This window comes from Solea solea, chromosome 7 (assembly GCF_958295425.1).
Source record: "Solea solea chromosome 7, fSolSol10.1, whole genome shotgun sequence".
NCBI classification, from domain to species: domain Eukaryota; kingdom Metazoa; phylum Chordata; class Actinopteri; order Pleuronectiformes; family Soleidae; genus Solea; species Solea solea.
The window spans coordinates 31,200,156-31,220,681 of NC_081140.1; the positions used below are offsets into that span (position 1 = coordinate 31,200,156).

The following is a 20,526-nucleotide window of genomic DNA, read 5'->3' on the forward strand; positions in this document are numbered from 1 at the left end:
GCATAAAGATGCTGGCTGCAGTTCAAAGGCCTCTTAGGATCAAAAGGAATAGAGAGCTGAAGCAATTTCAGAGAAAGAGGGGGGTAGACTCTGCCACACCAGGTGGCAGGGAGGAGGTAAAGGTGCAGGAACATTACATTAATAGGACACAAAAACAAAAAGCAAATGGAACTAGCTTCTCTCTGTGTGTGTGTGTGTGTGTCTCTCAACTGTGCATGAGTCACACCAAAGCTTTTGTATAAGTAACACGAGGGAACACATTTCATTGGCACACAGTCAGCACAGTCTATTTCTGAACTTGCATTGGGTGGTTAGTATTCATCAGTCGTCTCTGAGCTGGATCACTGATCCATAGTCAGATCAGGTCGTTCAGGTTAATATGAGTACGATGATCAAATTCACTCAGTTAGTGGTTCCAGCTCAGCACTCCTCGTCTGTATAACTGGATAGATATTAACTCTATAATGTTTTTGTGGTTGGAGGCAGTTAGACTCTTACACACACACATACACACATGCACTATGATTAGTCTTGTGGCTGGGCTGGATTTGGTGAAGTAAACAAGTAGTGCTGCCACAATTAATCAATTATTAATTGGTTGATTACTAAATTAATCAACAACAAGTTTGTTTTAACAAGTAAAATACGTTCTCTATTTGTTTTTCAGTTTCTTAAATGTGAACATTTTCTGTTTTCTTCTCCATATAACAACCTTAAAATAACGTAAATTATGAATCTGTGCTATACAAATTACAGATGGGAGAAACTGTTAATAACAGTTATTTAAGTTACTATTTTTGCTTGTCCAACAAAATCTTCTGATGTGTTTAATTAAAAGGCAATGTTTATAGGTAAATACTTGATTCATTTCCTTCTGTTGTTGATTTTCTAGGCAGAAACTCCTGTTAATGGCATGACGTGAAAACACTGTACTTTACTTACTGGAAAAACAGTAAACAATAAAAGTTGTTTAAATGCTATTTAAAATTTGACTGAGATTATGATCAAAAGTTAGTCAGAGGAGGCTACTGCGGCCTGCAAACACAATAATCTGCTGGACAGCGTAACACAGTAAGTGGTCCCCTAATTCACATTTTAAGGTAAATACATTATGATTAGGTTAATGTTAGGATTAGGGTTAGGGTTTGGCCAGTAGTAGTTATGGTTTTAAGATGGCAGTCTGCCTACGTCAAATAAAGTACCGGCTCAGCTAGCTCGAGCCTTGCCAGAGCAGGTACTAGAAGAAAGTACCAGGTGCTATCGCGAATGGAAAAGCAAAAAACAAAAACGTGCAGACTCAAGCCATGCTGAACGTAAATCGTCTTGAAACGTCGACCAAGTAATTTTTAGGTTTTGATTGGTTACGCGCACAATAAGCAGAAATGTTGTGCACTCTGAACGTCTGACAAACCACACACTGACATTTACGTCCATTCTCGTCACGTCAACGAAAACTCACACACGTCTTGTCATGTTTCCGTTGTCAAACATGAGATGTCACCGTCTCGTTAGCGTCATGAAAAAAAAACCAAAATAATTTCGTCATCGTTGACAAAAACAACACTGGAGGGCAGCAGTGATTACTTTTTTATTATCATTATTTTTTTATTGTGCTCACTCTTGTTTCTGCAATTGTCTGTAACTAGATTAAAATAAACTGTGGTTTATTCTGGGCACGGGCAAAATAAAAGTCTTACAGCTGCACATGAGTGAACTGCAGAGAGAGAAAAAGAAGGGAAGAGAAAGGAGAGATGCTCATTCATTTTTCATGGTCGCTCACTGCTGCTGAATCTGACAGACAGAGAGAGCGATTGGAGAAAGAGAGGGAGCTTTTTTCTTACAAGCTAATCTCGTTTTTTTCTTTGGTTTCCTCATATGTTTACTAAACTTCATCGGCAAGGCCAGACAGTTCTTTTTTTCTCCCAAATGATGCCTCTTTCTTCAAGGTTCTTGTGCTTGTTGTGTACTGATGTAGTCAATGATCCTCTAAACGTATACCTCTGCTTTTGGACAACTTGTAATTCTATGGAGAAGTCATTGAACGCTCCAAAAGAGAGCTCACTTATTAAATAGATTCACTGCCAAAAGCTATATGCAACGTGTGTGTGTGTGTGCGTGCTGTCCACAGTGTCAGCATGCCGTGTGTGTGAACTTAACATATACATTATTCAGTCTATTGAGTGTGCAATGTCAAGCTGCTGTCAGTCACAGTCTGACAGTCGCCCCCGAGGGTGAGTTTCGGAGGTCATGTTAGCACCGAGTCAGTCAGCCACTGGCACCAGATTGCTCCAATAAAAACAGAAATTACTGTATAATCCAATCAAGTCCACTCTACCTGCTGTTAATTGATTCTTCAACCTAATGTGATTACAACAGTGGGGGCTACAAGATATGTATAATGTTAGCAAAGGGAAAAGAATAGGTAACACTTTACAATAAGGGTACATTAATTAAAATGAATTAACATTACTTAATGTGTATTATACATTTGATATCTAAGTAATGTTAAATCATTACTATTTAACTAGGGATGGCACAATATCATTTTTCACGCCTAAACTTGAGTATCTACCAGTACTGATATTCAGCCAAATCAGTCATTGTAAACCTTTTAAACTTTGAAGCTGTTTGCAACACATTTGTTCTTTACACTTCTTGCAAAGTGGCACTTCATTTATGTATAACAGCACAAACTAATGATTACTTAACTCAGATATGTATTAATTCAGCATACTTTTCCTTGTGACCATTATTTTAAAGTAGGAAACATGTTCCACGAATGTTTATATATTATAGTTAAGTAATGCTTATTTAGTACTCCAATTAACAATTAGTATTGTCTTAACTGAGGTTTGTGTATTTGTGAAGTCTTTGTTAAGCAATGAAGGTCAGGAGGTGTAGTAATAAGGGGTAAAAATGGTTATATTATAGTTAAGTAATGCTTATTCTATTATTGCCTTAACTGACATTACCAGTAGTTTTATAAAAAATAAATAAATAATACATGAACTAAGTCACCTTATCAAATATTGAGTTAAAACATTCATTAACAGTTAGTGACTGCTTATTACAGCATTGTGCCCTTATTGTAAAGTGTTACCAAAGAAGGAGTACTGGTGTTATGTGCATGTGAAATCTTAATCTAAATAATCTTTCAGATGATGATCACATTTCCCTTGCTGGGTTATACAAATGCAACATTTAAACCACTAGCAGTCTCACAGGGCTGTGTTGTTGTGTACTGGCAGTGCAAGATTCAAAATGCACTGGCTAAAGACAATGTCTGAAAAGGAAGCACAGAGCGCTAATCGTTTTTAGTTTGTTTACATGGCCAGCATAGTTGAGGACTGCAGTTTTAGGGAAGATTAAAAGATTGAGGGCATTAAAGATTGGTAATTGGAAATTGTTCGGCCAGTCACCTCACAGCAACAGGGTTCTGGGTTCAAGTCTCCTGCCAGCTAAGATAAGTCTGCATATATCTCCATGTTTATAGGTTTTCACACCTTGGAGCAGCACAATGGCTGTCACTGAGCTGCTACAAGGTGTGATAGAAACACTGGAGTAAGAGCGAGCACTGATCTGTAAGGTCACAGTGGACTCAAGATTTGACTTTTGACCACCAACATCTAATCACTTAATCCCTGAGTTCAAGTGGTCATTTGTGCCAAATTTGAAGAAATTCCCTGAAGACATGCTTCAACTATTGCGTTCACAAAAATGGGACAGACAAACTGAAAACATAACGCCTCTAGCCTGTGGCTGTTGCAGGTGCGGAGGCATAAGAATACCAACATTAAAACCTAATTTAAATGCAACACCTATTTCATGGTGACCCTGCTCTCACCCTGTCACTTCCCCAGCTTTGCAGTGACACAGAAATACTAAATGAACAAGCAGGTACATCTCAAGGTCACTAAAATACCAACATGGCTCAGATCTGCAGTGTCTCTGCAGCCCAGACATGAAAATGACTTAGATGTGTGTCACACATCAGCAGTATCACTATGAACAGTGTTCCCATGCATGACCACATAAACATTCACTGTTCACATGCATGCCTCTACATGTGGATTAGAGTCTGATTACACCTCAACATCTCCCCCTTTTCCCATCCTCCCTCTCTGCTTTCTCCCACCACTTTCCACAACACAAGTTGCTTATTAATTAGATGCATTAAAGTGGATAGATTACCACCATTTCCCCAACCTATATTTCTCCTGCTGCATTTTACGAAGCATATGTAGTGTGGTGTAATCCACACTGAATACCTGTTAAGCAATAGTTAAAGTGACACTACACTTAACATTACCCTTTACCTTTGCTTTACCTGAGATGTGGAAGCTGGTTCTCATTTCAAAGGACACAAATTGCTCACCTCATCACGTCTATGCCAGTTTAAGTCTGAGTATGTTCACTGCTGACTGGAACCTGAACTGTAAACCAATCACTCTCCCACACCAAAGTCCACCATGAAAATATGTGCTTTTACCACATGTGTATACAGGAGCTGCTGCCTTAATTGAAACATTATCAATTTGGTCTGGACAGAGAAAACGTCCTCATGTCTGCAGCATCATGTTTAAGATTCATTATAATTTAGTTATACATTACAATTCATTTGTATTGAAGTAACATTGTCATTGTATCAATATCAGCACTGTGTGAAGTCAAGGACTCAAATCAAATGAAGAAAGCTGTAATTCAATGCCATTTAAACAATATTTATTTTCACTGCGACTCTGGAGGACTATATACAATAATAAATCATAGATCAAATAAATAAGAACATTAAAAGCACAGTAAATTGGACATTCAACTGAGGACTATAAATAATAAGTACTTATTATATTATACATAATAAATAAAAAGTACTTACAGTATAATAATATTAACAAGTTAACACAAAGACTTGGCTGCATATAAAAATCAACTCTGAACTAACACTTTCAAGGGGTAGAGTGAGGAGGCTGCGATGAATGGTACAAGTGGTGTAATTATTGCTCAATTATTGGTTGAGACACCATGGAACCAATTCAGCCACAGAGACTAAGAGTGGAACAAGAAACTTTAAAATAACTTTGTAGGTACTTTCTTTGAGATCTGAACAATGCTGCACAATTACTTAGTATATTTGGTATAATGAAACCATTCTAGCACGTATTAACTCTAGTCATTAACTCTAAAATGGTTTCCAGCCAGAAAGCGGTTTCACAGAAGTTATGTAGCTTTAGTTTGACCCACAAACTGGAATATGTGAGTTGGGATTTAACCTCTCAATAGAATTCTTTACGCCTTAGCAGAAGTCTTAATTTCCCAGAAACAAACAAATGAGTTTCAGTGACACCTCATGATAGACTTTTGTTCATTTGCTCAGGTAACAACATTCTTCATTGACATCCATCATACTGCAGTTGTGAGACAAAGCAAACAGATGGACATGATCAGTTTCCTGGCCGATTACCTTGACTGTGATCTTACTTTGAAATGAGCTGCGGCTTAATTAATATGTAGAAGATACTAATAAAGTGTGTGCTAATTTTAATGTAAGTGTGCAATGGAAAAGTTTGTCATCTGCTGAAGACTCAAGGATTCCTGAAAGTCAGCTGAACACAAGTATGCTGTTTTTTGAAGATTGCACAGGAGATATGACGGCTGGGTTAGACGGCATCTGATGTGACAGCGAGAAAAAGTTACATCTTATCTCAGGTGTTCTGTGAGGAAAACAAACACCTCATTTTTGGAGGTTGGATTGATTATTCGTTTTTCTCCCTCAGTCTTTCCCCGCCTTGCCTGCCCCTCCTCTTCTAATATACTGTATATCTCTCTCTTTCTCAGTTCCACACAGTCAGCCACTTCCTGCCTATCTGCGGCCCAAAACTGGCGATTCTACTGATAACAGACTGAATGTCCACTGTCTACGAGGAATAGCAAGATGGAAATGGAATGAGATGGGGAAATTGAGAAAGAATTAGGATAGGAATTACTCTTGGTATTATTAGTAAAAAAACATCCTCAGACTTAGTGCTTTCAGCCCTTACTTACAAGACAGTGACACATTTCTGGTGTCACGTTTCACTCCACATGAAGTACATCAAACTGTGATAATCCATCTATAAATGCAAGGAACATCTGTCTTTGTGTCTGTCCTATGGTAGTGAGGAAACAGTTTGGCTCATCATTGAGAGGACATTTGGGCTGCAAGATATTTGGGTTCCTCCAATGGGCTGAATTAATTATGTTGAATATTAATTTTATCTCTTTATAAAAAGCAGTAAATTGTATTGTTTTGGTGTAAATTGGGCAGCAAACAAACTACATACTATACTATACTAGACAATATTGTCTGACACAACCACAACCCCCCCGCACACCTGCATGCTTATGCACACACACTAATGCTGCAATCACACCGGACGAGTTTACATACGAGTGACGGTGCTTGGCTGGTTAGATGATAATAAACAAGGAGGGAGATAATGATAACTGCTGAACTTAAGCCGAGAGACTTGTAGAAGACACATACCACGGACATTGTTTTTAACGTAAAATGCTCAGGTCTGTGTTACAAGGTTAACAGATAGCATGTGTGAAGGAAAAGTGCATCTGACCATTAAGTGAAACCGGATGCTGGGACCAGGAGAACAATGATTATCCCACAAAAACAGGACACACCGGATTTAATGCTGGAAACAGGTGACTTCAGCTAAATGAAATGATCATGCAGTTTTTATCTCTATTCGTATTTTTGTTTACGCTGTCGATTCATGGATTATGATGGAGAAGTCTTGATGCTTTTTTTGGAAACATATACAAACAACATGATGGTGCATCTTTTGCTGTTGTGATTCCACCCTGATATTTGCAAAGAAGAGTTTTCCATTCACTCAGCTTGATGAATGCAACATTGGTGCATGGAGAATTTTTTCCCCAGCACAGTGTGAAGTTCCCTAATTCAGCACTTGAAACAGCAGTGGATGCAGGCCCCATGTTGTACAAGACTGAGCTGAAAACAGAGCTGTCCCTCATCTGTTAGAACACTGACTTCAGAGCACTTTCACTGAAAATGTCAGACTCCTCAAGATCCTCATCAACACGTCACCAACAACAGATGAACCCCAGGGGTTCTTCTCTGCTTTGAAGACAACCCAGACCTTCCTGTGAAACACTGTGACACAGAATGCTTTAATGCTCTGGCTCTACTCTCCACGGACACAAAAAAAACTGGCCAGGTGTGTTCTTGACTTCAGAAGGAGGGTCAATGAGAGAGGATTCTCACTCAAAACAAGAGCGAAGCAGAACATATCCTCCTCACATAAGGGTTCAGCAAAACACAGAGGTTTTCTCACCACCAAAACAGTAAGCTTCTTACACCTGACTCAATCGCACCTTTTCTCAGTAAGTTTGGTAGATTTGATTGCAACAGAGTGCATTTCTCGAAACAGCACAAACTAGATTTGCTGCTAATGTGTTCAACTGTGTGCCTCAGAATCTTTAGCTTCTCCTTCAAGTGTGACTATTTATGTCATTGAATGTGAACAATGACAAATTGCTGAGTCGTTGTTTACGAACATGATCATCAGATTATTTTTGATATAAATCAGGCTGGGATGTTAATTATTTGTACAAGGCTGTAACTGTTCAAATATAACGGGGAAAAACACTGACTTAATAACCTTATTTTTATGTGAGAGACTTCCGGTTTGACGGATCATATCACTTCTAGAAAACAGGTATCGTGTGTGAAAGGCGTTAACGGGAATGTTTTGATCATCAGCCGCAAACAAGGTAAGAGAATGTGGATGCAATGTACCATACAAACTTTTTTTCAACACACTGTGGCTGAAAACCACAGAAGTCACAGAAGCATCTGTTCATTTCCCTTTGTTGAAAACAAACCTAAAGAAGGTCATCCAGTAACAGAGAAGTATGTTATGCTATGAAACTCAAGTAAGGCCTCCAAGGGTGACATCAACAAAATAAGTAAAAATCCTAAAAATGTCATCCTCCCATTCTGTGATATTACACTGATGTAGAACTGACCTTAGATAGTTAGAGTGTTAGAGTGATACTGTTACGAAAGCAAAGGAGACAAATACTGGACAAAAATAGAGTTACTCACACATTAAAAATGTGCAATATAACATTACTTACAATATTATAAGCCTATATATGCCTTGAGATAATTTGATGCAACTAATATTATTAAACACATAAAATTGATCTGATTTAATTTGGTTTGAAAAATCCCAACTCACATATTCCTGTTTGTGGGAGACAGAGAGACAGAGAGAGACTGGATGGTCTGGTCATGGGTCTGTCAAAAATAAATGACATGACATTAATAATGACATTATAATAGTCATTTTACAGTATTACAGCACAGGTTTGTAGTAATTCAGTATAATACCTTGATAATGTAGGAAACAGCAGACAATTGTGCAGAATAATTTGTATGAACGAGCCAAAACTTTTGCAATTTGTTTTAAAACAGTGAAAAACAGTGTTTATGATGTGAACAAGAGACTCGATGTGGAGATTGAATTAGTAGAGAAATTTACAAAATGCACTGAGAGGAACTTTAATAACCAGAGATTAGAGTATGTTTGTTCTTCTTGAGCCCGGTGGTGTTTTAGTGATAATTCCTGGTGTGAGAGGACAAAAGATTTGATCATAATCTATGTCATTATAATCCCTTTATTATTTGGTATACTTTTTTGTTATTTCTGAAGATGCTAAAATATACACATTTTAGATGTATTAAAATTATTATCTAACATGCATCTGTGCATACCATTCTATTATATAGTTAATTACAGTTACACAATACATGTATTCATCTATTCTTTTTAAGTGTAATGATTTATTTTCATCATGGTAATTTAATGTAGTGCATTTTGTCAAGCCACTGGGAAAATTAATCATTGTTGAATATTAACTTCATGTATAAATATATATATATATATAAATAACTTCCTTTTGGAGGCCTTCACTTTTACAGCACTGAGTCATATACTGGGGTGTTTGCTGAGAGTGATTGGATGTAAGAAATGTTTCCAGCAGGCTTCACCACTGATCCACTGGTGTTTTAAAGAGCTCCTGTGAGCGACTTGACTTGTCAGATATGGAGAACCATTCCATAAAAAAATCCCTTTCACACCCCAGACATGGGCTGCTATTACAGTATCAGTGGAGGATGGTGAATCATTTGCATTTGCATCACATGGTGATGAGGGGAGTGTTAGAAGCAGTGTGGGAGAGAATGAGGGACAGTTAAGGTCAAGTTGTACTTCATAGAGGAGACACTTATCTCCACTGGGGGAAATAAAAGGAAGTTGGAGTAAAACAGCACAGTGTAACCTTATTTAACTGCTAACCAGAGACACAGAAGGAACAAATGTAGGCTACAGTTATACTATTTCGTTTTTCCTGCACCTGACTTTACTTCCTGATGTTTTTTTATCAGGCACCAGTTGACTGTAAGCTGTGAACCAAAACCTCTGCTAAAAATGACTTTCATTTTTACCTCCTCATTGGTTTGACAAAAGAGTTTCTGGTTCAACTTTTCACCATTCTTGTTAGAATACTTCACCCCAGGGAGAGTGAAGTATTGTTTTCGGTGGCTCTGTCTGTGTGTCGGTGTGTTGGTGTGTGTCGGTGTGTGCGTGTCCGCACTTGCTTGCAATAAGAGCAACAGAGGCTTGTTAGAATTTGTGATAGACACACCTTGCCCAAGAATTTTGACCCTGACATGGATTCGAACACACAGCATTCTGACCACAAATTACACATATAGGCTGACAGAGGCTTGTTGGCTTGTTGCATGAATGGGGTGAAGTCTGTCATCTCTGATTGCCTTGTTTCCTGTAAGTAACACTCTCTGAAAATAAGCAGAGGAAATAATTAACTTTCTGTTGACACCAGCATGCCCAGTTAACTAAAAGGTCAGCTGATGTACATTTTTAGTGTTAAGTATGTAGATTACTTCTGAAATAGAGTAAAAACACTATCTGGGACAGATTGTTATAACATAATTTTTTTTGAATGAAAAGGGTCAGGACCTACAGGTGGGTCATGGGAGATGTTTTGGGTAATCCCCAAACAAATTTTCAGAATTTTCCCCAACATTTATGTAAGATTAATGTGTAAATGTTTAAATAACATGCAAATAATTACGTTTGAATAAACACCTCCTATTATTGATAAAGTGGCTAAAATCAGTTTTTCCTTGTGTCCCTGCTGGGAGCCATGTTTTGATTTAAAGCAAGCACCCACGTCTCATTCTGGTTCCTGGCAACAACAATCCCTTTAACTGCATCGCTTACCATAAGCTTTGCAAACAACCACTGGTGAAACAGAGATCACAGATCCACACTCTCACACAGAAACAGACCTGTGTGCCTGCTGTGAGCAGCTGGTGCCCTTCCTGTAGGTTTCCTGCTGTGCTACATGGTCTCCAATGCTCTTTTTACTCCCACATACCACGGTGCATACATGGTGTGATCTTTTAACGACCATCAAGAGATCAGCTCTTTATTTGTCATACAGTCTTTACAGTGTTGGTAGATGAAATTCTCAGCATACAGTGACAGAGGTGAGTAAATGGGAGAACGTAAATCTCACTTTTTTAACGTGACCCTGCTGAAATACAAGCAGAAAATGTGTGCAACAGGTACTGCAGCTACAGAACCATAATAGGTGTTATGTTGTTGTGGGAGCTTAAAGAGAATGTTAATCTATCCAGATAGATAGTTAATCTATGCAAATAGTTCCGGTGTATTACAGACGCAGAGAGCCCAATTCCTCAGGACAATAGTTTCAAGTTACACTTTGGCAATCACCCAAATAAACAATATATCAACTTATGCTGCTTTTCTGTATATTAATTAGTATTGCTCAAAGCAATGAATTTTGAAAGAGCTCAGGGAGACTTCTGCTCATTCACTTCAAAAGGAACTGAGGTGATTCAGGCATCTGATCAGGATATTTCCTGTTTCCGACACTGTGGGTTTGTAGACATGCCTGACAGATACAAAATATCAGGGTTGATGGATCTCATTTGGCTATGGGCAAAACCAACTGGGAGGAAGAGCATCTGGAATACTTTGCTTTGCCAACACTGCCCCCACAACCAGTGTGGATAAGCAAAAGAAAATTGATGGATGAGTGTTCCTTCCAAGAAGTCTCCTCATGTTCATTAAGTTACTGCCTATCAGTCAATTAGCTTGTAACTAATCAATTTGAATCTAATCATTGTCAAGCTCCATAACCAATCGGCTCTTTGATGGAAGGTCTTAACATCCGCATGGTGTCTTTGACTGTTTCCATAGAGATAAAAAAGGAGGAGGGTAATGAAGGAGAGCAAGTGTTAAACAAGAGTAAAAATAATATGGCAATGAAGCTACATGAATTCTGAAAGGGAAGAAAATTATGCTTTTCCATTTCCAGTAGCAAAAACAGGAGATAACGATATAAGGACAATCTATTTGCTAATCTATTAGAGAGTTTATTTTACCATCTTCATTCGGGTTTTCTGTGGCCCATGGAAGTGTCAACTCTTAGCAATCTTGGGCAACATATACATTTACTGAAAATTATTCATAAAAAAAAAAAAATATTTTAAATGTGAATGGTAATACTGTAATATTATCTCATCATACTACCCAACTACCAATGTTATCACCATGCTGGAAATCACCAAATCACTTGTATAATGTAATATGTTGCCATAACAAAAACAGTAAATTAGTATATATGTCATTATTTCACTGTATTCATGCACATTTATCCATCAACACAGCATTTTGACATGTATCTTGTTTGATAACAAATAAAAAAAAGTGTGTGTGGCAGCAACACATCACTTTTTGTCTCTCCTCTTCCCATCACTTCTCATCACTGCAGCAGTTTAATGATGATAAAGCTGTGGACTCAGCAAAGGTAGTACCTATGTTGTACACATGGAACTACTGTGTAAGTGCCAGTGCTCCCTCTATCCAAATGAGTTATTACAAAAATCATTAAACATAATAATTTTAAGTTTCAGCAAATAAAGATACCAGAAGATGTTGGGTGGATCTACTTATTTAAATATTTGGTCCATATTAAAATAAATAAAAACTGTACTTGTGTTACACATTTTGCCTTAACATTTCAATGATTTACAATGATTAAACTTCAATAACACAGTACATTTAAACTGGTGTCCCGTTATTATGCTGTCTCACAGAGACTGGTCAAACATAGCCAGGCTATGTTTGTACTGCCACAAATCAAATTGTTAAGACCAGTACCCCTATCAACAGAGTGGGGGAAGTGGGGCTTTGCAGGGAAATCACTGTGCAAAGCCCTCAGACTGCTGTGCATCCACTGTGCTCAGAGAAGAAAAGCTCTTACCAGAGCTTCAGAGACAGAGAGAGAGCCTGAAGCTGACTGAGGATCAGCTCAGACAAATTAAGGACTAATGTCTTGGACATAAGCTGGAAGGACGAGGGGATATGTTGAGAGCCCACAGTTTTTCAATCTCAGCTGACATAGGGCGATAAGCGGGGTACACCCTGGACAGTTGGCCAGTCACAGGGCCACATATAGAGACAAACTACCATTCACTCTCACTCTCACACCTATGGTCAATTAGAGTGGACAATTTACCTAATCCCCATGTTACATGTTTTTGGACTGTGGGAGGAAGCCGGAGAACCTGCAGAAAACCCACACACACACGGGGAGAACATGCAAACTCCATGCAGAAAGACAATTGTTCCAACTGGGCCTCAAACGCAGGTCTTCTTGCTGTAAAGGCACATTATCGACATACATGAAACCTTACAATATTATAAAGAGGGAAGAGAAAACCCAACAGTTCACACAATGAGCAAACACTCAGTGTCAATGGAGATGAAAAACACAGGATTCTGGTCAATCTGTAAGGAATTCCTTGTCTTCCCTGATTGAAATGCACATTTAATGTACTGTAGATCGTCGTCTATGCCATTGTGAGCATAATCTGTTGGAAGCGAATGGGAGCCAGGCTCCTCATAATAAGACACGAGTTCCCATTACATCATAGGTTGATGATTTCGCTCTCTCTCGCTCATCATCACTGATCATGTGGAAAATGAGCTATCACTTCTGTATGATTGATGTGCAAAGGGATTTCATGATGAATACACATTAATGAACATATCGACACACATGCTATTCTTATTCTTAATGTCAATACCAGAAGCATAAAACATCACTAGTGTTGGGCAAAAGTAATTAGTTATAGTTACTTCTTCCAAAAAGTAACTAAGTTACTGTGTTGTAAAAGTAACTACTTACCAGGGATGGTAACTATTGCGTTCCATTTGTTTTTAATGTTCAAATATGTCAAAGAATGTGGGTTCCCCCAATGAAACTTTAAATTCAACTGTAAATTTAATTATTCATAATAAAACTGAATATTAAATATATTTAATTAATGAAAATGACACTTCATAGAATATATTATTAACAGAAAACATTGTACACTAATGTACACTATTTTAATGTTGCTGTGGGACAATGTGAGACAAGACATATATCAAATTCAATATATTATTGTAGATTTTAATAGTAGAAGAATGACAACACAACATATGTACATCTAGTTTGAAAATGCTACCTCACAATTTGCTTTGTGTGTCTCTTTGTATTTGTGTGCGTGTGTGAAGGCCTGCTCAATTCTGCCTCTGATTGGCGTACCAGGAAATTTTACTCTACTTCAGCCAATCATCATTACTTATGCAGTTGTCCTGCCCCCCTCACCAAAGAAAAGAAAAGAAAAACAACTTTGCAGCTCCTGCAAGGCTGAGAGAGCCTGATTGGATGAAAACAGCTTCAATGATCTCAATGACCACATTTTCATAGTCATTAACATTAGTTACACTGTTTATTTAAAAACGATATTCCCACTGAACATCACAGAGTAGACTGTTGAAAAAAATTGAAGTCAACTGTAAATTTGAAAGACAGCCAATGCCTTTCTCATTTAAAATATATATAACCAAACTGTATATCACAAAGAAACAAGGCTGCGTCGTCAAAGGTTAAGGATATTTTGTTTGGAAGGCCGACATGCTTCCAGCTATAAATGTTTCTTTACAACAACACTAAGACTTTTTATTTTCACCTTTGTAAAGCTGAATGTTATGCCTGTGCATTAGTAGTGTCATTGAAAAGACAAGTGATAAAAGTTAAAAGTTGGGTGCTTTATGAGTCACTTTGGACAATGCAGATTGGCTCTCGTAACAAGTCGGGTAGGTGAGGGTATTAAAACAAATCCAGACCTGCATCACTTGGACTGTCAAAGTCCTGGTAAATCACCGTGTGCAACGAGCAATGACACTTTGATGACTCCATAACTTAAAATAGACCTGACAATCTACTCCACACTGTCCATCTTCCACTTACTCATATACTGTACACACACACATACATACATAAATCCTTCCTCTCGACCCTGCTGTATGTGTTCCTCAATCTCTGGTCCTCTCAAGCCACTCTCCTAGTTTATGGGTCAAAGCCCCCAGTACTCCAATTACCACTGGCACCACTGCTGCTTTTACTCTCACATCTTTTCCAGTTCCTTTCTCAGCCACTGATATGTCTCGACCCTCTTGTGTTCTTTCCTCTTGATGTTACTGCCTCTTGGGATTGCCACATCTATCCCCCATTGCCTTTTTCTGTTGTTTGTCAAACCAGTATGGATCTGGAAATCCTACAGGATCTTTGCTCAATCATTCTCAACCACATTAGGAGGTGTCTTCCAATATCACTGTGGGACTTTCAGGCCATGCTCAGTGCAGATATTTCTGTACATCATTCCAGTTCATGTACGCTGCCGCCATCTTTCAACCTGCTATTAAGTGCTGTTTCCAGGGCACCTTTGTACAGCCTTCACCAGTGGTCCTGGTCTTGGTCCTGGTCCTGTTCTGGTCTGGTCTGGTCTGGTAGACCCCTGCCTCTATCGATCTTGTACTGAGTGCCTGTTCTTGTGCATCCATTACCGATGCCTCTGTGCTGTCTTTCAGTCCAGCCATTGATAGGATTTCTTGATATCAGGCACTTCTTCAATCTGTTGGTGGCACATGCCATGTGTCAATGATCCATCCTCTTGCTCTGTATTATAATTGAGTTTCTGTGGAACAGAACAGGCGGCTGGTTATGGCTGGTACAGAAACATCTGTACTAAGTCCCAAGGCCAGATTGGAGAACACCTGCTGGGGTGGTTGAGAGCCTGTGGGACTTTCAGAACCAGACAGAAAAAGATGGTGATGGATGTACAGTAACAATCCAAAGGTACAGTAACATCAAGAAAAAAGAACACAAGAAGCTAAGCAAATACCAAGGGGTGCAAGAGTAAAGATGTGAGGAGTAAAAGAAGCAATGTTACCGGTGGTAATTAAAGCACTGGGGTCTCTGACCCCTAAACTGGGAGAGTGGATCCAAAACAAAAGTGATGTCCAGATGGATGAATGAAATGAAAAGATAAGAGAGAAACTTTCTGTGTCTTCCTATGACATCCAGTAAGTATGTAGTCCGGTCAATAAGCACAGCAAACGCCTGATAATGACCCATGCTTTGACGCTTTGGAGCAGGGGAAACATCTAAAACAGGGGTAGGGAACCTATGGCTCGCGAGCCAGGTGTGGCTCTTTTGATGATTGCATCTGGCTCGCAGATTTCGGCTTTTCAGATAAAACATAAAATATTATCACTTGTTTTAATCCATCCATCGGTTTTCCACTGCTCATGTCTTGTTCAGGGCTGCAGGAGCAATTGTCCATTATTTTAATTGGATGATAATAGCCTACGTTGGCCGTTTTTGGGTAATCAGGTAAACGCCCCCTTTTGAATCAGTCTGCTTGGTCATTAGCTCAAAGCTAACCCTTCGACGAAGAAGATGGCGAAAAGAAAACAAGATGATGAGTATCGTACATTTCAGGACGAATGGACTGACGAATTCGCCTTTGTGGAGAGAGCAGGTTCTGCGGTGTGCCTAATTTGCAATGACAAAATCGCATCGATGAAACGGTCGAATGTAAAGCGGCACTTCGACACACACCATGCTAACTTTGCATCAAAATACCCTGCAGGAGACAGCAGGAAGAAAGCGTGCCAAGAGCTACTGAGCAGGGGGCAAGCTAGTCAGCAGCAACTCTGCTTATGGACCCTGCAAGGTGACTATAATTCCGCTAGTTTTGCTGGATCTTTAGCAATAGTGAGGAACTGAAAACCATTCACAGATGGCGTGTATGCTAAAACGTTCATGCTGGATGTAGCCAATGAACTTTTTGATGATCTTCCGAACAAAGACCAGATAATCAAACGGACAAAGACATGCCTCTGTCGGCAAGAACTGTTCATGATCGTACCATCATGATGGCAAACCAAGTTGAGGAAACGCAAGTGAAGGACATAAATGCAGCGCCGTTCTTTTCCCTGGCTTTGGATGAGTCAACAGACGTAAGTCATTTGTCACAGTTCAGTGTGATTGCAAGATATGCTGCTGGTGGCTGGTGTTCTGCCAATAAAAGGGTCCACAAGAACCAGAAGTCGCATTAATGGTGAGTATTATAACAACATTATTTAAAAGAATAAATTCAGATTATTCTACTCACATTTAGTTAAATTCAGTCTTAAAATATATTATATGGCTCTCACTGAAATAAATTTCCAAATATTTTGCTTTCATGGCTCTCTGAGTCAAAAAGGTTCCCGACCCCTGATCTAAAACATGCAGGTCAGTGGGTCTCCAAGAACAGGATTAAGAAACTCTGGTTTACAGGTCAGATGCACTTACATGTTTGCAACAGTCGTGCAACAATGTGTGCCTGAAAACGGGATTAGGGCTGAAATGTGGAGCATGTGCTTGCTATTTACAATATACATTTTTAGCCCCAGCTTTATTTGTGCTGTAGGATAGATTTGAAATGAGAGTTAGCATTACCATATAAGATACCAACGATTATATTGAAGCCTTTGGAATTTGGTCTTTTTAACAAAACAAATAACAAAAAAAAAACTCTGTTATGGACAAAGTGTGGCTAATACACATAATCTGCAGCTGGAGTGAGTTTGTGTTAGCTTGTACCCGGCAAGCAGTTGTTACTGTGGTTACTGTTTATGTTATGAATGCATGGTTGCAGTGTAAATTACATAAATATGAACATAGATGTAAAACAAGAACATATATTATGCTAACTGTACTCTGGATGGCAAAGCCAGTGTGACTGAACAGACCTGCAAACTATTTCAAAAAGTCTCCAAACCAAGACCAACCTTTCAGGTTCTGTTGGTGTCAACAAGCTCAAAAGGAGTATCCACACTTTCCATATTGTAACCCGGGTGAAAAACCCCTTTATTATTATTGTTATTAAATGTAGGATGATGGCGCTACGTGGTGCTACGTCATCACATTGCGCTACGTCATCGCATTCCGCTACGTCATCACATTGCACCGCTATGTTACATAACTCCGTCGGGACTCGCTGCCGGCAGCAGTGAGAGGAGCACGCCGGGGAGATGTTTGTTGGAGGTACGTTGTAGAACGCCGCTTAATATTTGTAATCAAAACACTCTGGAACCACATACAATGCAGTAATATAATGTTTTGATAATATATATAATATTGATGTTGGTTGATATAATATGTATTGTTAGTATTCTATGCATATGAGTTATTTAATAGGACCTGTCTCTCATACAGGCCAGGTGATGGCGAGCTAATAACGTCAAGTTTGATGATCATTGGAAACCTCCACTGGTCAGGCTGGTAGGAGGCTTCTTGGCGCAGCCACTCCTCTCTCTGCTCTTGCACCCCCTTAAAAGCCCACATACATCACACACATTCACTCATTAACTCATTAACCGACTGCTTCCCTGAATGTATTTACTGTTTATGTGTATATATGATTGAACTGTACATACTTGTTTCATATGAATGGCCATTTGTATTTTGTTAAATGTTTTTTTGCTTATGATTCACAATTATATGGTGTTATAAAACTTAAACTGCGTCCTGTGTCTCCCTCTCCACTCCCAGAGTCAACCTTAGTCTTCTGACTTTAGCCAAACAGTTTTTTAAACATATAACAGCTAATTGTACTTGTTACAATATGGTAAGAGAAGAATAACACAATAAGCTGCAGGCTTTGTACCAATGGAAAATGGAAATGCACAGCCTGCGGTATCTACAACCTCTATGCATTTGCCTCAGTGCTGAAAATTTTTTTCAATTAAGCTTCAGTTCAATATATTGAAATGTGATAAAATCAGTAACACATGATCGCCATTCAAATATTAACAACTATGGTATATGTTGTTGTCCTGTAATATAATCTGAAAATATGATTTATCATTACTAAATCCATAAACAGTAAAGTATAAACCCTGCAGGCACAACATGCATCCTGAATTGTTGCCTTTATGATTTGCTAATTGCATTTGAAATTGAAATTTTGATTTGAAAATGATAAATTGTTGCTGTGTGGGTATCACACACAGCAGATGAACGAGTGAACATGAGCTCATGCAACAGCTTATGAAAACAGATTTAGACAAGGCACACAGACACACAGACACACACACACACACACAGGTATGCGCAGCTATCCTTAAAGACTCTCACTGGCTTCCATTCATTTGACCAGCCTAACCAAAGTGTTATCCCTAACCTTAAGCATTACCAGATAATACTTTAACCCTAACCTTAACCACAGTTCAAATTTAGCCAAAAACTTAACAAGTTCCTCAGAAATTAGGTTTGCCTCATTCTTACCATGTTTTGGTCTCAATGAGAACTACTGGTCCTGACATGTTTAGTGTTTACAGGAAAGTTCCTAATGAGGTAGCATATACAGGAATACACACACACATGGGTGAGGTGTAAAATCTGCATAGGCGCTGCCATTGTCTCCTGTTAAGAGCTATGATATCTCATTAGTGTGCATTAGTGTACATGAGTGGAGCTCAGCTCCTATTGAAACAAGTATTTGTCTTTTATCAGCCTAAGAAGCATCATCCAATGAAGATTACAATATGAGGAAAACAGTCACATTGTGTTTGTGGTCTTAAGGAAGTAGATGGTTACAGTATTTGTCATCCTGTAGTCCTTTAATGACAGGAATTAGATTTACTATGGGATGTTTTGTGTGCTTGTGCGTTTGCAGACAGAGTGGATGTGAAATCTGAAGTGAAATTTGCCATAACTGTCTCTTCCTGAGACTTTTTTCATCTCCTTCACTCTTTTGTGTGTGAGTGTGTGTTTGGTGTCCTCACTGACCAGTGCAGTGCTCTGCTGCCTTACCAGGCCTGAGGGAGTGTATGCTTGGTGAGTGCATGGTGCTCAGCTCATGAATGTGTTTGAGCATAAAAGGACAGACGAGTATGTCAGTGTGCAAATATTATTTATAATAAAAAAGAACTGGTGGGGCTAGTAAATTTAAATACTGTATAAACCAAATACAAGTGTCCTGAAAGAGATTAGGTTTTTGAAGTGTGGTTGTGAGGCACCCCTGAGACACAGATGGTCGCACCACTGAAAACATAGCTGCCAGCAGGGACACGCGCAAGAACAGACTTAAGGAAGAAGCTTGCATCATAAAATATAAGCCTGCTTAAGAATATCATACCTTATAAGTATATTCACAGCTTTACTGTTTACGGTGTTACCCTAATGAACATTGATTTCTAACTCTGAGAAACCTCACCACCCGTGACATGGGATTACAATATGGCTGCCACCATGCGAACACTGCTACTTTTACTGTTAAAAGCACTTCTGTCGTATTTGTTTCACAGTAAATCAGTCGTACACAGAACACTGTTTAATTGATGACGTGTTGCTACACTGATTGTATGCTCAAAACAGCATAGTGATGTTTATGACTAGTATTGCTAACAAGAGGTAGTCTGAGAAATGTTTGCATCCATGTCTCTTCCCAACTGGAGCGTGGTGAACTCCAGGGTGACGTCACTCCCTGTTCTTACTTCCAATTTCAATGGAATGAAGCATTATTGCACTCTTGCACTTTTCCACCTGAAACCTGAAGTCTGTGTACAGTCCCCAGAGATGCTGCGTCCATCAGTATGTTCAACAGTGTCGTTTTGTGACGTATGCATTTGAAATACTTAAGAAAAGAAATATTCCAACCTAAACCTGATTATAACCAACCCTTAGATAGATATAGATAGATAGATACACTAGATAGATAGACAGACAGACAGATAGACAGATAGATACATTTTATATACCGTAGACACATCATACTGTATGTTGGTAATGGGCAGATGGCTCATAATGTTATGCTGCTAGATAAGTTGATTTACATCTCTATGGCAACAGTCAACTAATTTAAAGCAGTGAGCCTTGAACTGAGCTGAGGTGTGTGTGTGTGTCTCTCTCTCATGTTTCTCCCACTTCAGGTATAGACCCGACTATTGATTCACAGATGTGGGTAATTAATCCAGATGTTTCTGATTGGATTAAAGTAAAGAATCAAGATTA

General features: G+C 38.8%; 1 protein-coding gene across 2 annotated transcripts in view; it reads right to left on the reverse strand.

The window, feature by feature from the left end:
- The window catches only part of LOC131463035 (calsyntenin-2-like), a 338,191-nt gene that overhangs the window by 228,225 nt on the left and 89,440 nt on the right, over nucleotides 1–20,526 (reverse strand). The window contains exon 2 of one of the 2 annotated variants that reach the window (XM_058634680.1): nucleotides 8,256–8,314. The exons of the other annotated variant lie outside the window; for it this stretch is intronic. Coding sequence (XP_058490663.1) covers nucleotides 8,256–8,310 — 55 coding nt within the window. The 5' untranslated portion in view covers nucleotides 8,311–8,314. The remainder of the gene's footprint in view (nucleotides 1–8,255; nucleotides 8,315–20,526) is intronic. 2 annotated transcript variants of the gene reach the window in all.